Consider the following 18,797-nt stretch of genomic DNA (forward strand, 5'->3'; position numbering starts at 1 on the left):
TATTGCTGTTAAGTTTCCTGACCTCCTTACATATTATAGATATTGATTGTTTATCAGATTATTAGTTTTAAAATATTTCTGACCATTATTTCTGATGGCTCTTCACTTTGTTGTCTTTTCCTTTGTGAGTTTGTTATAGCCTTATTTGTCAGTTTTTTTCCCTACTACTGCCTGTGTTTCTGAGTGTTATTCAAGAAATCTTTGCCTATTCCAATGTCTTACAGTATTTCCTTTATGTTTTCCTCTACTGATATAATAGTTTCAAGTCTTAGGTTCAGATCTTTGATCCTTTTTGAGTTGATTTTTGTGTAAAGTGTTTTATGCTTCTGTATGTAGAGATCCAGTTTTCCCAACATTTTTTTATTGAAGAAACTGCCCTTTTCTCAGGGAGTGACTTTAGATAGTTTGTAAAAAAAAAATCGGTTGGTTGTAGGTCTGTGAATTCATTTCTGGGGTTTATAATCCATTGCAGTGGTCTTCGCACCTATTTTTGTGCAAATACTAAGCTATTTTGATTGTAACTGACTGTGATTTGTCTTGAAATTTGATACTGTGATGCTTCCACCTTTGTTTTCACTATTTAATATTGCTGTTACCTATTCAGGGTCTTTTATTTTCACATGAGTTTTAGGGTCATTTTTCCAGACCTAAAAAGAATATTTTTGGTATTTTGATTGAAATTGCATTGAATCTGTAAATTGCTTTGAGTAGTATGGACACTTTTATTATATTGATTTTTCTAATGTATGCATATGGAATGTTTTTCCATTTTTGTATCTTCTTTTTTTTAAAAAAATTCTGTGCTTATTTGAAAAGTAGAGCTAAAGAAAGAGAAAGGGAAGAAAGGAATTAGCAAGGGGAGAGAAAGAGGGAGAGAGGGATTCTAAATACTGTTTCACTCTCCCAGATGGCCATAATGGCTGGAGCCTGGAGCTTCTGGATTTTACACATAAGTGCAGGACTTCAAGCACTTAGGCCATCTTCCACTGCTTTGTGAGATGCATTATAATGGTTTAGTAATGGGGCAGCTAAGTCTTAAACTATCACCAGTTCGGAACTGACTATATAGCACTCACAGTCACTGAATTCATAAATAACATAGTATTTATGTTAAAGACTTACGCTATCATAAGGTGCTGAAGCTCCTTTGGCCACATGAATCTGAACCACTTGCAGAGAGCAGCATCATTTCCGGCTTAAGTTACTTCTAGATTCTCCATCTTTGGAGCTCCCATTATCATGCCTCACTTCAGGATTCATTGAAGGGTGAGATGGATATTGACACCCTCATAGAGGCTATCCGTCCCAACTCAATGTCAGTGAGGTGCACAGATTTATCCTTTGAACAGTACTCCCTAGTTGATTGTATACATGCAGAATCAGTGGCATGGGGCCACTGCAACTTGCAGGACCAGGCCACAATCAAAATGGAAGCTTCTCAACATTGGTTTGATCACTCTGTAGGGGAATGGGAAAAAGGAGCATGTTCCTTCCCCACAACAGTCCACCAGGATCTTTCCCTCCCTTTGGTGCTTGTCTGGACCAGCACTCAGGGTGGCACCTGAGTTTCTATACCCTGCAATGCCTCCAGCTCCTCTGGCAGCACTAAGTGCCCCAGTCTGTCTCAGTGGAACTGCTGAGTTCTGTGATCTAAAGTTAAGTGTCTTAGTTGACACCAGCTGCCTCTCAGAGCTGATTGCATCTGTGTTTCTAAATTCTGTCTTCATGTCTTACAGAGTTTCCATTATTTTCATATGCCTCTTTGCCTAAAATTTCTGTCAGTTGTATTTCTGGCAGCATACCCTTTCTTTCATTCTCTGCAGACAAGCCAGTGGATACCAGTGATTAAGAAGACTGAGAAGTCCTACAAACTTCTATCTAAGCTGGAAGTCCAGGCAAGCCAGCGGTATAGTTCAAAGGTGTGAGAAACAAAAAGAAGAGGGTACCAATTCCAGTGAGTGTTTGATGATCTGAGCACCAGGAGTTGACATATGTGTATGTTCCAATTCAGGCAGTCAGAGAATAAGTGGATAGTTCCTTCCTCCACCTGTTTGCTTTTGGCTTTTAAAAAATGGAAGCATTTCAAAATACTCTATGGGCAGCACGGGCTTAGCTGCTCTTGACCCCTGGTTGGGGTCTTTCTCTTCTGACTCCAGTGTGTACAAGAATGCTCTCTGCCTAAGCACACTCTACACTTGGGTGGTAAGCATTTTCCTTTCAGGCTTTAGGAATTCAGTTGCATTATATTCTCAAACTTTTATTAATATTATATTTAAATCTTTAGTATACCAAAAGTATATGAAGTAAAAAATGGCTATATTATTTTTATCAAGTGTTATTCAATTGTTCATTCAATCTGAAGTATCTGATAATTTACTCATTCTTAATGACTTGAAACTTTGACTACAGTTCCTCATCTGAATCCCTTACCGCCACATGTATTTTAAAACTCAGAATTTTTAAAATTTTAGAGAAGTAATAGAAGTATGATACAATAACCATGCATTGCATAGTTACCCAGTGAAATTGAGAACAAATTCCTTCAATAGTATACTACAAATTTTTTATAATAAAACACTCATACTAAATAGAATAGGTAATCTGTAAATCAACTCTGGTGAACTTTACTGCTTGATGAATTCTGAAAATAATTTGGTTTTCAGAATCCTTGAGATTTTATTGTGGCTAAGGTATTGAACAGCTGTAAGACATTTAACGTAATGTACTCAAAGTACAATAATTTTGTTACATAACCGTATTATCAATCTTTTTTTTAAAGATTTATTTATTTTATTACAAAGTCAGATATACAGAGAGGAGGAGAGACAGAGAGGAAGATCTTCCGTCCGATGATTCACTCCCCAAGTGAGCCGCAACGGCCGGTGCTGAGCTAATCCGAAGCCAGGAACCAGGAACCTCTTCCGGGTCTCCCACACGGGTGCAGGGTCCCAATGCATTGGGCCGTCCTCGACTGCCTTCCCAGGCCACAAGCAGGGAGCTGGATGGGAAGTGGAGCTGCCGGGATTGGAACCGGTGCCCACATGGGATCCCGGCGCATTCAAGGCAAGGACTTTAGCCGCTAGGCCACGCCGCGGGGCCCCGTATTATCAATCTTTGACCTGAAAATAATTCTTGTTTCTAATTTAGGTTATACCATTGTGATACACTTTTTTTTCCTAATTCACTTATTTGAAAGCAAGAACAAGTGAGAGAGTGGGATTGAGAGGGAGAGAGAGTTACAGAATATTATAGAGAGAAATCTTCCATTCACTATTTTACTTCCATAATGACTGCTCTAGGCTGGGCTGAAGTCAGGAGCCTTGAAGTGTGTTGGGGTCTCCCACATCTGTAGCAAGGGCCCAAGCACTTGGGACATCTCCCAGTGCCTTTGCAGTCACATGAGCAGGAAGCGGAAATGAACATACACTTTGATACATGATGCTGGGGTGCTATCTTTGTACAGTGTCAGCCCTGAGATATACTCCTTCAGTAAGTTTAATTTTGTTTTATCATTGATTTGCTGTTTCATTTTTTCCAAAAAAGTTCTTGTTATTAGTTTACATGTATTATAGGAGATTCTTTTCAAAAGCTGAACACATTTATTGAAAATTATAGATTGAGAGGTTATGAAGGTTAATGTGGAGAAGCACAACAGGCAGGGTTTAACTATGCTGACAGTTTTCTTCTCCATGGCTGGATATTGAATCACTTTTGCAATCACCGCTGTACCACTCTGGGAATCCTCTTCAGTTTACCTTGAGAACTGCTAATCTCTCAATACACTTCTGTAAGTTTCTGGCTGGACACCCCTATGTTGCTCCAATAATTTTCATTAGCATATTAAAAGGCCTTAGGTGTCATGCCATTAAAAGACCTGTTTGCCTTTGTTTAATCTCACATTTAACAAAATTGCTTGGCTACAGAATCCCTGTCATATACCACCTAGAGCACATTTAAGGAACAAGTTGTGTAATACTCGTCACTACACCATCACTCGTATTTATTGAATGTCTCCTATCTACCTGTTATGGTTAGATTTATTGAAGAGATAAAATATCACCAGACATGGTTGTTTACCTCAGAAACAGACACATGAAAAACAAGGAAAAACTGACTGCTGGATACTTGCACTTGTGTTGCCAAGTTGAGCATTGGGCATTGTTTGTATCAGCATTGACACTCATCTAACCTACCCGATAAATGAGCAAAAGAAAAGAGGAATGGAAGAGTTGCAGGATATGGCAGTATATTTTGGCTCAGGTATTCATGTTGCTAGAGGTCAGAGCCAGAGCTGAATCATGGATAAGTTTGGTCTACAAAGGACTGAAGGAGTTTGGCTGGTTGGCGAGGAGAGTTGAGTAAATATTGGAAGGGGAAAGTGGCAGGAGAAACTGATGAAAATGAATACATTTTAATATACCATGTACCTGGTGCTGTAGCCTAGCTGCTAACATCCTTGCCTTGTATACACTGGGTTCCCATAGCAATGCTGATTTGTATCCCAGCTGCTCCACTTCCCATCAGGCTCCCTGCTTGTGGACTGGGAAAGCAGTAGAGGACAGCCCAAAGCCTTAGAACCCTACATCTGCATGGGAGACCTGGAAGAAGCTTCTGGCTCCTGGCTTTGGATCAGCTCAGCTCTGGCTGTTGTGGTAACTTGGAGAGTGAATCATCTGATGGAAGATCTTTCTCTGTCTCTCCTTCTCTCTGTAAATCTGACTTTCCAATAAAAATAAATAAATATATATATATGTATATTTTTTTAAAAATGAGTATGTTGAAGAAGCATTCCAAAGATATCTTTACAAAACAGTAATTGGAGGTAGGTTTACTGAATATACTAGGTAAGAAAGAAAATACATCTCATCCAGCCTGACCCACATTCAGATACTGATGTCGAAGGGTAGCAGACTATCTGGCTTCTTCCTTCTGTAACATACAATCTTTGCTGCTGTTCTCAACTAATCCTCTGCTCCAATAGTTACTCTTCCAGGTGATGGATGTACAAAAACAAATGTAGTTCTTCACTTTGTATAATTAATAAATGAGCTTGGCAAAGGTCCAGGATTGGTCTTAAGTGATGAGGTAAGCAGGTATAATACAGTTCCCTGGCATAGGCACATACTTCTTAATTGAACTCACAAGTTGTTTTGGAAAATTTCTGAAACACAAAAAATGTGTTCTTTGATACAGATGATTGGCATACTTAATTTGACAATTGCCAACTTACAATTTACCCCATAGATGTGCAGTGTGACTTCCTTTCATTTCTCTCCTTTGTGATAAATCCCATTTTTACCTTTGTACCTTGGCTTAGTCTATCAACTGAGCGTCTCACAGGTATACATGCAATTTGTGTGCAAAACACATACTGATCCTGAGTTATCCTCTGTCTCTTCCTGAGCTCTCCTGCACTAGATAGTGTGTGTGTGTGTGTGTGTGTGTGTGTGTGTGTGTATCTGTGTTGGAGGGGGTGAAGTGGTAGGAGAAAAAAAACAGAATGCCTATTTTAGTTTAAAAATAGTTTAATCTGATAATTTGCAGTTATTTTAGCTCATTATTTTTCTCAGGTAGATTTTCCAGTACCTGTTGTTTTCTTTAAGGGAGAAAGAAGACCACTGAATCAAGGAATTGTTAGTCTCATGGTGACTTGCTGAAATGTGCACACTGCCATGACGAGTGCTGGTTAAGGGAGGATGATCCATGCTCACTTGGTTACAGGGTACTATACTGGCCTGCAGTGTGTTAAACTTATGTCCTGTTATTTTGGCTTTGAAACTTGTTTGATGGTGTTTTTCATACGTGGAACCATTTTTCTCTATGTATACTATAACTTGTGTCAAACTTTCCAGCTAGACTCAACTACTTCCTTGCCCTAAGATACACAGAATCCAAGGGTGGTTCAGGAGCAGTAAATGTGATGTCTCTCTCTGCCTGCCCATGCCATTCTGTCTTCCACTGTGGCTCTTTCCTGTGTTACTACATGACAGCTCTCTCCTTGTGTCCTAGGTTGAGGAGATGGGAGCATAAGTTCCCTCATCCTAAGGAATTGTTTCAACTTATCTGACACTATAGAAGGGGCACTTATGACATTGTAGTCCATTTTATTTGCTTGCCACCTTTCATGCTTTTTCATGTACTTCCACCAGGAAAAAAAGAAGGTGAATTTTAATTTTATTTCTGACTACAGCAAAGGTTACGAGCAGTCAGGGTTGTCACTCTTAAGTTACAAGGGAAAACTTAGCAGCTGAGACTTCAGTTGTAAAGACTTCAGCAAATGCATTAAGCTTGAGTGAATGGAGCTGAGCCAATGCAGAACTGGTAACTGAGTTCTAGATTTTACCCTCATTATTGGATTGGGTATTTGACATGTCTGACTGTCATCCTCCCCAGCTTTTATTTCATTTCAGAAATAGAATTTGTGGGTTCATGCCAGCCAGTTAATTCTTGCATCCCAATGGAAAGCAACCCTTTGAGTCATATCATTGCCTTACCTAGTTGGGCTAGCTGTGCCCTTTCTCTTTGTCTTTCATGGAGCACCTGGTCTTGTCTCCTGTGCCTCTTTAAGCCATAGCAAACCACCACACTAGTATTTCTTAGAATAATTTTAGAGGACAATATTCTGGTGTACAGTATAAAGCCAGTAACTTAGATATCGCATATAGGCTCTGGTTCAAGTACCTGCTGCTCCATTTCTGCTAACGGTCTGGGAAAGGCAGCAGAGGATTGGGCCCCTATGTGGGAGACCTGTAAGAAGCTCCTGGATTGGGCTTGGCCCAGCCCTGGCCATTGCAGCCATTTCGGGAGTGAAATGGAAGATAGATCTCTCTCCCTGCCTTTTTCTGTAATCCAGCCTGTCAAATACAAATATTTTTATCCTGTAATTATTAACATAAATTAATAAATTAATAGGCTACTAATATTATCCAATATTACTACTTCTTAATTGGCTGCTCCTTATCATTTGTGACTATACATCTGTGATTTTCCATGCATATGTAGTATTTTTTTCTCTTATACTACGGAGTGTATTGTTTATACCTCCACTTGTGAATTATGATCTACTTTATGACACATACTGTTTCTTAATTTTGGTTGCTATTTTGTCTCTTCTACCATATTGCACTTTGCTATTAATCAATTTGTATCTGAAAAATGTCTTGTATAATTTGTTGCATGTGGAAGCATGTCATATTATTTGCTGCCGTGATTTTCTCAATCGTGAGGGAAATGGGATCAATTATATTCAGTTGAGGTTCTCAATTCCCTGCTTATCCTGACTATGACTCTAGCTAGTAAGTGCTGTTTAGAGATATCAGAGGAGACTGTTTATTAGAACTCTATTTACATTTTATCTCTCCAGTCTAATTATAAGTCTTGAAACCAAGTCTCATGCATGTTTATAACCTTTAGTCTGATTCTGAATAAATGGTACACACTTAAGAAATATTAAATTGAAATGTGAGGCTATGGTATTTATATTATATGAATTCCATATACAAATTTTGACTTATAATTACATTTAAATTTAAAATAAATTTAAAGGCAGTTGGAATTTCCTTAAATGATCACATTTGAGTACATAAAATCATTTCTTAAGGAAATTGTGATTTGAAGATATAATATCTTCATTATAAATTTATTTTTATGTTCTAAAAAGATGAACTCGAGAAGCATGAGTGCATGTGTCTCCACATCCTTTGAAAACTTCTATTTTTTAGTCCTAAGAATCCGCCTTACTGTTATGGCAGGAACAGATAACATTTATGTGACATGTTGACCTGTTCAGCAGTTTCATTTTGTATGTCTGACCTTTTCAAACCAGTGCTTGAATGTTGGGGACATCTTTGTTGAAAAGTAGAGAACCAAAAATACCAAGCTGATCCAATTTAAAATGCTACTGACTCAGTTGTCATTTTATTCTTTTACAAAAATGTTGTGTGTGGCCACTCCTTATTAAGTCCATTAATGTATTTCCAGATCCAGGTTATTTAGACTGACAAAACTTAAACATTTTCCTAGATATCCATGATAGCAAATAATGATTTCCTCCAGTCTCCCAGCAGCTACCTCCTGTTCCCATAAATAAATGGCAGCCAGCAATGGTTAGAAACAAAGAGCTCTCTCCCAGCCTGTGAATACAGTGACATTCATTCTGAGAGAAGCAGGGGCAGCTTTTTGAAAACCGACTTCTTCAGCTCGACAATAACACACAATGAGTTATTGACTTGTTTATATACGGAGTTCTTTTCAGTAACTAACTCTGACTCCCACAGTCTGGACAAATGATTGATTTCGTGGTTAGAGAAAGGGAAAGCTCTCTTGCTAAACTCTGTAGTGCAAACTACTTCTCTCCCATTTGTTCCGTAACAGAATAGGACCTTATTAAAATGCACTTTCCAAAAAGAAAAGAAATACCTGCAGCTGGTCTTTATAACCATGTTTTGTATAAATAAATAAGTAATTTGTCCCAGTCTTTTGTATGTTAACAGACCATTGGGAAACTTGTCAATATATATGAAAGCTGATTATCCTGTTGTTTATAACAAACTCTATTGCCTATATTGATTTGCATGTAAAATACATATCTAAAAGTTTATTAATAGATCTATGTTTAACCTGGTAATAACTTTAGCTCTTTAATAGACTCGATTTTCTTATTCGATTGGGTTGGTTGATTAAGGACATTGTACAGGACAGTTATTCCTTATAATAGAGAAAACTACATATTAAACCACTGTTGAGAACAGTGTGAGTTTGGCTCCTTTATTAGGTTTTGCCTCTGTACATGATACCCATCTGGGATGTCAATATGAGTTAGAACACGGCCGTGTGTGTGAATTATTGTACCTTCTCTGAAGCTATTAATCATTGAACTTACTTTCTGGATTTTCTACTCCAAAATGGATTTTATTTTCCTATCCAGCTGTAATTTTTATATAATCTGTGTGACTTTGTAAAAGCATACTTTTTTTTAAGGAAGAGGAGTTCAGTAAAGAAGTTATCATCTGTTAAAGACGTACATGAAGCACAGATATTATGACTGTGTTTCACCTGCAGGATGTATTGAACCTATTTTGCTGTTCAGGGTGTTCCTGGGAAGGCATTTTGAACAAGAAAATATTTACAAGACTTCCACAAAATTAAGAGCACTTTTAATTATAGTCACTAAGGCCATTGGTTTTGTATGGAACTATGTTACCGAAGTGTAACTGACATCTGAACCATTAGCAGTAAAATGGATGTAAATCGAAAGATAAAAACATTCCATTGGAATTGGTTGCTTCAGGTCTCTGTGTGTGCATTCCTTCTATTTCTAAGCAGATTGTTTAAGTTGTGTAACTTCCTATCTTCTGTTTAACGAGATCATTTTCTTGAACTACCTTTGTTCCATTTTCCTTGACAGAGCCATCCTGTTTGTTTCGTCTGTTTCTGCTACCATTCGTGATTAGCCATTTGATTGTTCTATTCTGTTTCCCATTATTATCGAATGACCCAAGCTTTAACCTAATTAGAGATGGCTAATGTTGGTTACATATTTTAAAATCTTAGCAGCAAGATCTAAGAAGAATGGCAATTCAGCCTTTCCGGTTAGTCAGAGTTATGTGCACAATGAATATTAGGGAGCATCTGTTCATGTTTAAAAGGGAAACAGGGACTTTTGTGCTGTAGTGGGTTGGCTACTGCTTGAGATACCCGCATTCCATATGAAAGTACTGGTTTGACTCCCAGGGTGATGGCTTCTGGCTCCGCCCTGGCTTAGACCTGGCAGTTGTGGCCATTTCCAGAAATGAACCAACAGAATGAAATTTCTGTCTCTCTCCTCCTTTTTTTCTGTTTACCTGTCTTTCAAATACTATAAATAAATAAATCTTTTTTTTTAAAGCTAAAAATAAAAAAGACAGCTTAGGTTTAGAACAAAGTGATTTAGCTCTCTTGTCCTGAGTTTGTGGGGGGGTTGATTTTTCAGAGTCATACACAAATTTTAGCTGTCTTTTAGCTTCTTTGGCTTTTTTAATTTTTAAAGATTTATTGTTTAATATGTGAAAAATCAACCACAGAAATTTCAGCCTCACTGACAGAAAGATTATTTCATATATTTTAGATATCAAAACCATCTAGTTTTGTCTTAAATAAATATAATATTCTTATCAAGAGTGACAAGAAGAGTCCTACTAATTTTTATCATGTGGGTTTTGAGGGAAAGTTGTTATTAGCACTGCATATTATTAATACCTCAGGGTGAAAATTCACTCTTAATTTGACTTTTGACTATCAGTAATTTTCCCTAAATGACTGCATTAAAATGTATCTCTTTGGAGATGACTTTTCTATTTCCAGAAAAAAACACACTGTATGTATCCTTATATTTATCATTCTTTTTCTTTCTGTCATAGCGGTATCTGAATTTGGGTCTGTACACATGATGCTTGTAATTAATGTTGTTGTACCTCCCTCCATCTCCCCCATGTGGGTGAGTAGAGTGCTTCTTTAGAAGTTGAATGTTAGAAGAAAGGTGATCCCCTTTGACCCACACCCTACCTCCCAACTGTGGTGCTTCGAAAGGTAAAGAACCCCCACTTGGAAAGAGTTTATTTGGAGCAGCGCTAAATGTCATGGCCCTGGGAAACCTCATTAGAATATGTCTTAGTCTGCTGTGGGTACTGTTTTCATGACTTTGTGTTTATTTTATTTTGTATCCCTTTAGGAAAGATGTATTCTGAAAGTTTGTGCATTTTAAAATTAATTGTGTAAAAAATAGATGGCCATGGCTAATATTCTCTGGTCATTCTCTTATTCTCATCTTTTCCTGAGATGAGAACTCCCCTGGTAAAGAAATAACCAAAGATTTAAGGCCAGTAGACCGTGCCATGATTCATGCATAGGCTTTAATGTGTGGGACTTGTTTTTATTATAGTACTATTTTTTTTAACACATGCCAGTACATATTACGGCTAGGACGGGGTGCCAGCTGGGCTGGGCTAGGCTTTAAACTACCTGCGGGAGCTGGAATTGGGGGTGGGCTGGGCCGAGCTATAGCACCCACTGGTAAATGCCAAAACAAGGGGGGCCAAGCCAGACTGGGCTGCAGCACCCAACCAGCACAGATAAGAACTGGGGGGAAGGGAGAAGGCCGGCGGGGCGGGGGGATGTGGGCTCCCCTGCTGGACAACCACTCCCACTGGAGAGCTGAGTTGGGATGGAGGCAGACCAGACCAGGCAGAGCTACATCACCTGTGGGCCTCATGTGAGCTAGATCAAGGAAAAGCTAGGTTGGGCTGACTGTTCTGACTGGTGCAAGCAAAAATTAGAGTGGGTGAGAGTTAGCTGGGCTTTGCCACAGCATCATCTGCCAGAGGCTGGGACTGGGGGCTAAATCTGTCAAGTTAAACTCCAGAACCTCCTGGAAAGCTCATAATCTGGGATTGGGCTCAGGAGGGAAATAGTGAGTACCTCCCCCTTGAGCTGCCACTCTCACAGGAGAGCATGAAAACCAGGACTGGGGCAAACCTGGCTGGACAGGACGGCACCCACCAGCATGTGTGTGGGCTGGATAGTGGGGCTGGTTGGGTTGAACTAGGTTTCAATGCCCATTGACATGTACAAGAGCTAAATGGAATGTGGGACAGACTGAACAAGCCTGCGGTACATACTGGCAAGCATGGGAACCAGGGTAGGGGGCAGGCCTGGTGGGGGTTATGAGGAGTCTCCCCAACTAGGCTGCAGCTCCCACTGGTTTGCATGAGGGTTGAGTATGAAGTGGGCAGGATCGGACTGGATTACAACACCCATCAGTTCTCATGGAAGACAGGGCTGGAAACAGCATCTGCAACGACCAGCATGTGCATAAGCTGATTGAGGCGACAGATGGTGCCAGACCCTGTACTGGCAAGCACACACAAGAATCAGGTCTGGGATCACCTCAGATGAAGTTTCTTTGGAAATCCCTCCAACTGAACTTCTGATCTCAGAACCCCAACCATGAAGAGATTATGTCAACTAGTAGATTCTGAATAGATTTCATCGCAATTGGAACGGTGAGATTGGCAGCAATTCAGAACTGTTGAACTATCAAAACTGCTTGAGCAGGACCCTGGGAGCATGCCTCACATCAGGGACCTGGGATGGGAGGGAGGCTGGGTGGAGCTTCTCCCTTTGTTTCTCCCCTGACCCCAGAAACGGGGAAAAATGATGATGTTAGTGTGGAAACAATGATATTACCCACTTTCCTGTCACCCTTGACCTTTTGTACCCTAGTCCACTAAGTAAGATTAGAAAAAAATAAATTAAAAAACTTAAATGAAAAAAATCACTTTATCACAAAGTGAATATTTCCCAGGGAGAGCGATCCTAAGCACAGTCTTATATAATGATTTAAAGATATATATTTTATTTATTTATTTGAAGGTTTCAGAGAGAGAGAGAGGGAGAGATTGATTTTTCATCTGCTGATTCACTCTTCAAATGGTCACAACATCCAAGGTCTCCCCAGGCTGAAGCCAGAAACCAGAAGCTTCATTCAGGTTTCCCATGCTGGTGACAGGAATCCAAACACTTAGGCCATCTTCTGCTACTTTTCCCAGTGCATTAGTGGATGGAAAGTGGAGCACCCAGCACTTATAGGCTGTGGCTTAACCTGCTATACCACAATGCTGCTTTACATGATGATTTTTAAGCACTCTTATTTTTACTGATTCTCGGTCTAGAGTAGGCAATGGCAAAACACTGCAACTGACTAAATATAGGCTCACACTTTAAAAAAAAGTTTCATTGCAGAATAATCGCAGTAATTTAGTTACATGTTATCCATTTCATAGTACAGTGACAGAGCTGAGAAATCACCTGAAGAGATTATGTATACAAAGCTTATTGTATTTATTATCTGGTTCTTTGCTGATAAATACATCATTCCTTGTCTAGGGTAATCATTTAAATCACCTGAAGACGCCTGCATCTCTCCTCTCAAACTGCGTCTCTGATGGATTGAATTGTGTCACGTATCTTAAAGTGTTCACAGATTTGATACTATTCTTCTGTAGGCACGGTTAGATAGAAGGGGCTGTAATTGTTGAAGTCCCAAGTTCAGTCCTTCATGTGGATATAAACTAAAAATTCATGTAAACTCAAGCCAGATTTGTTAGATATACAATTGAAAACACCAAGTTAAGACAGCAATATTAACAAATAAGACTTCCAAAAATCTAAGATTTCCTTATTCACCTTTATTTTATTCCTCAAAAAGGAGTTACAGTATGTGAATCCGTTTGAGAATTGTTAAATATTTCAATTTAGAGAATTTCCCATCAGGCTCTTGTACTATTTCCCTATTAATGTCAAACAAGCAGTGAATCTTACTGTATTGCGTACACATATATATGTGTGCATATATAATGAAACATCTCTTAGTTCTCTATACATGTGCAGTATTTAATGGTATTGTTTAAATTAAAAAGTCAAAAAGATATAAAAGAGAATCTTCAATATATTAAATATAAATGCAATTCATTATAATGTAAGTATTGGTAACATTAATAAATACTAAATCACCTTTATGATTATGTTACATTACTATGAATAACTTTTGTGATTAGGTGCATGCTTTCATGTTACTTAGTTTTTTCTAGTTGAATCTGGCCATGAATGAACAGAAAGAGAAAATTACACAAAAAATCATTCTCTTAATGTCAGAAAAAGAAAACCATGAGGTGAGAGAAGTAATGATTTTAATTTGCAAAATGTATTATAAAACTAAGATGAACACTGGCTTTTATATTAAAATGAATTTTACTTTGGGATTTAAGCAGGTCAACTGTTGTTCACCGATAATGCTTACTATAGAAATAAGCTGATCCAAAATGGAAATTCCTTTCTTTATCAACAACTTGGGAAGTTATTTTATACTTGAAAGAATGAATCAAATTATATTTTTGTGAAAAAGTTTTCTGAATAGTTTCTTGTAATTTTTAAAATTTTATAATTAGTAAATTATAGAACATTTGAAAATGGAAATTCTAAGCATGACTACACAGGATAAATAGAAAATTCTAAAAATTTAATAATAAGGATTAAATCATATTTGTTATCTGATTTTCTAAGAAAGTATTATTGTTTTGAACTTTAGAAATGCTAGCAAAATCATCTTTTATCAAGGGAAGACTAGCTTACCAGTGTCAAGCCTGTGAGTTAATCATAAGGTTCTGTAGGCAATATTGTAATGAAGAACTGTTAAAGTTTCTTCTTCCCCACACACGAGCTGTGAAATTGACAGCATATTCCATAAATGAAATAATAACACAAAATTGGTGTTGGAAGAAAATGGAAATAATTTCATAGTGTTTCCTAGAAGGCAAAAGCATTTCATGTTTTTGAGAAAAGAGCAGAAATCTGTTAATTTCCATGCATGACTGCCAGTAAATAAAGTCTACTAGCAACTCACGTACTAAAATACTTTGAAATTTTTAGAAAATTAACATCTCATAGTACTCTTTTGACATTTTGACAAAGAAATTTATCTAAGCTTTAGAGTTTTAACATTTGTGTATCATGGTTTGCCTCTTCTTTTGTAAGAATGCATTACAGCTTTATAATTAGAGACTCCATAAGTAGTTAGGATAGGTAAGTCCAGTACTAAAAGACTGTGTCACAGACATTGTTGAGAAATCCCAGGAAAAAAATATTTCAAAGCAAAAATTAAGGTTGAATAATTTCTAAAAAATGTAGTAAGTTTTAATTATGTAGTCATTATAATAGTCTGATTGATTAATCCAATTAGCAAAAATATGAGATTGTTAGTTGCAAATTTTTAAAATGTCTTCTACATCTCTAAAAAAAACATATTACCAAAGAGTTTTTAGAGTTTTGTTACATTCACCTAAACTAGGATGAATCTATCATATCTTTTGTAATCCTTGCAAGTATCTGTTGCTAAATTGGTACAATGAAAATTTTGTCTGTAACAACACCAATTATTAATGGAGTTTAAAGAAGAAATGATCCAAAAGTTTGATAGACTATTTTTTCTTTTTTACACGTTGTAGTTATTTGCATTTGATATATTTTGCATAATTCAAATTTCAAATACATCATTCTTAATACTAACTTACTGGAGATGAAATTTATTTTTTTTAAAAAGTTCATACAATAGTTATGATTATTTGACATGCCTTCTTTATTATTGTAATTTTTAGCTTTTTTTTTTCTTTAGCACATTATACTTTAATTTCCCTGCTAAATTGTACCTTACTTGGTCACTCTATTTGCTTTATCAAGTAGAGCAGGAATTTCCTTTTGTTTCAAAAGACATTTAAACCATACAGGAAACATGTATTCATGTATGTTTAACTGTGTGTAATAACCTCAAAATATATTTTATGCATTTTGAGTAAAATTCTATGTGCTTACTTGGAAAGTTATTGTATTAATTTAGATGTTTAAAATCTAATGTTTTGGTTAGAAAAAAGTCAGTGATACTAAATTTCAATCTTAATCCACATACAAAGATGTGAAATCCTGATGGAAAAGAAAAATACATTTTTTTCCCCAAATGTTGCATGACTAGATATATCTCCAAACACAAATTAAATATTAGAAAATATGGTATTAAGTGCCTATTCTGCCTATAGTTTTATCTTAAACTCTTGTATTTCATGTAACTTTCCATATGAAAACTGGGACTAATGAGAATATAATAAGACCACTTTGAAATATGTGTCACAGGACATTCAACTTTTTGGAAATCGGTATCTAATTTACTATTGTGAGGTTGTTTTAAAATTTTTTAAAATTTTATTTTAAATATTGTTTACTTAGTTGGAAGGGATGCCCATTTGATTAGGGTGGGAAGAGTCAAGGGACAAATATTTCAGTTTTTTTTATTCTCCCGGTCTGTTGGGGTACAGGAAGGGAAGGGAACCACTCATTGCTGTCCAAGTATGTTAGGCACTGGAGATGGAGGACAGCATTTGATGACACCTGCAACAGTTCATTCTGTATTGCATGGCTTTTACACACACTCATAGCTGTTTCAGCTTAGCTCACCCTTCTTTTTCTCTCTTCTCATTTGGAGTTTGGCCTAGGTACCAACAACCTAGTCAGCTGCCTACTGATGGGGTATTGTCAGTTTAAAAGAGTTTAATTTCAGGTTCTCTGAGAAGTAGATACCAAGATAGGATCAAATGTGTCAGGATTTTATTAAAAGAATTGCTATGAGATAAAATAGTAGTGTTAGATAAAGATGAGGGCTCTTCCAATTTATAGGCCAAACTCCAAATGAGAAGAGAGAAAAAGAAGGTGTGACAAAATTGGCCAGCAGAATAGTCCTGTCACTCCCAGGAAGGATGAGCCTTAGTATGTCCTTAACCGTTGGAGCCATTATGGTGATAAATCTCAGGGCGTAGTAGCTGAGACCCTGAATTAAATATGTTCTTGTAAGTTAGAGGCCTGTGAGACACAGCGAACCAGCAATTGAAAAAGTTCACTCCACATTATTCTCATTGGCATCAACATAGCCCTATTTCTAAATGAATTATGAAAACATTTCACATGTCTTAGCCTTCAACACTAAGAATGTTAAATTGTTCTAGGCCCAAAGGTAACACTTAAAGGGCCTCTGGTTGAAAGCAATTAGATCTACTCCCAATGTGATTTCTAACTTGGAAAGGGTTTAGGATACAGAAAACTATTAAAATGTGGTGGTAGTTGAGGTATTAGAATTAAGACATGCTATGCACATTTAGGTTGTCTGGTAGCTACATTGTAGCTCATCTTCCACATCCAAAGCTTGCTCATAGCTTCCATGTCTTTTCTTGTCTTCTTTCACAAAGTCAAAGTTGGGTTAGCCTCTTAGGTTGAAAGCACCACATTCTTGTCACTAAAACATAGAAGAGATTTTAAGTTTGAAATATGCATTTTGATCCTTTCATCTCCTTTCTGGTTCATCTTTAAGATGTTCTTAATTAGAAAAATTCTTGGTCTTAAGTTGAAACACTGACCTGAGAGCATTTTGGGTATTATATGCTAAGATGATATTTGTTAGCAGGAAAATGATATTGCTGGCATCCTTTGTGCTGATTTCAAGTGACAGTTATGTGCAAAGTGCTCTGGAGTTCTTAATAAAATGAGTGGATTCAAAGCCACACAGAACACAGGATGACAGCTGAACTCATCACTAAAAAACCAGGAGCTCCACCAAGAGTCAGTAATAACAAGCATTGTATACTAGTTAGAGTGTATAGGTCAGAAATGCACAATTTCAACATGCAATGAAGATTACAAACAGATTAATATCCTGTGTTGCATAGAAATCAACATGAAAATATGTTTCAATCCAAAGAATGAATCCATACATCAATCAAACCTGACCAAACTTCTTTTCATTGTATGTGAGAACCTATGTGTGTGTTCATAAACATGTACATATTTGTATTCTTTCAGAAGTGGAATTGTTTTCTCAGCAGAGTATTCTATTTTTTTTTTTTACCTTCTCATTTGTCACTTTCCCAAATTCTGTACAAGTGTCACTTCCGTGCTGCATTTCCATGGAGAATGAAGAGTAGAATGTGTAGGCTTTCTGCTGCACAATGAGATAGTGCATTTTTTCAACATATGCATACGTAAGCCCTCTTTTGTGAATGGGACTGATAGGGTCAGATAATGTTTAAAGGAAAAGGCTTTATGTCTCTCCAGCCTCTATGTTTCCACATGGATGCTCCCACACACACATAGATTGAATTATGAACAGACCCATTAATGCCGGGATCACAAAAGGTCAAGTTTTGTCTTCTTTTACCCCCTATTCAAATTGCCTTTGTAGAGGAAAAAAAAGGATTTGCAGAAAAAAAAAAGATTCATGATGAAGAATTTTAAAAATCACTTTTCACCTTTTAGCAACATCTGTGATCTGGAATAAAAATATAATATCATGTAAGTTAATTCTAAAGTATTATGTTACCTATCAATGTCAGCATATGAGTTATTTCATGTATAAGGTTGTCTTTAAGAGTGTCAAGTTATCTTAATAACTGAGAACAAAACACAACACTTTGAGGATAAAGACCTTATGAATATGTAAAATAACCAAGTTTGCATAACATTGAATGGAAATATTATCAAAATTTCAGTGGCAGGATTCTTGATTTATTTTCTCCCCCAAGATGTGTTCATCTTTGGATATCTGATTGGATACTTGTAAGTTTTTTTTTTTTTTTAAAAAAACACAGATAACTCACGTAAATTAATGAATACTCTTGCGATGAATGAAAGTAGCAAAATTGATAGAAATTATTAGTGAAGAATTTTGGAAAAGTTGTCAAAACTTTCAAGGCTTTAACCAATAGCCTTTTGCAAAACAAATGACATCATAAATTGTACGGTTGGTTGATTTCTGATGTCACATGAAATCCTCTACCAGTGAAAGACTATGTACTGTGACAGTGAAATCAGTCAGGTATGAAAATACTCTCAAACCAAGTCTAAAATCCTCCCCAACGGTTTTTGGTCATTTGCTATAGGACAAGGTGAAGTACATGAAGGAAGCAGTATTTATGGCTAGCTAAATACATTGTGTGATACCTAAATAGTAAATGTTGAAGACTACATATCATTTCATCATTCTGAATCATGTGATGTTGAAAATTTGTTCAAAAAGAACCAGTGCTTTCCAGAACTGGAGTCACTCTATTTAGGGTCTTTGATTCTTGAATTTTAATTTTACAAGATAAGTGGAAGAGCATGCCAGCATGGCTTATTTGGTCTTTAACTTTGGTATCCAGCTGATAACCAAGAGTTAAGATTAGGAG

The 18,797-nt window shown here is 36.9% G+C and overlaps 1 protein-coding gene across 1 annotated transcript in view; it reads left to right on the forward strand.

Annotated features, from left to right (window-relative positions):
- Positions 1 to 18,797, forward strand: part of DCDC1 (doublecortin domain containing 1) — a 145,046-nt gene that overhangs the window by 97,599 nt on the left and 28,650 nt on the right. Inside the window, 1 exon segment of the mRNA XM_058662276.1 lies at positions 13,626 to 13,715. Within this exon segment, the coding sequence (XP_058518259.1) occupies positions 13,626 to 13,715 (90 nt within the window).

The sequence above is a fragment of the Ochotona princeps genome, chromosome 4 (assembly GCF_030435755.1).
Source record: "Ochotona princeps isolate mOchPri1 chromosome 4, mOchPri1.hap1, whole genome shotgun sequence".
NCBI classification, from domain to species: Eukaryota; Metazoa; Chordata; class Mammalia; order Lagomorpha; family Ochotonidae; genus Ochotona; species Ochotona princeps.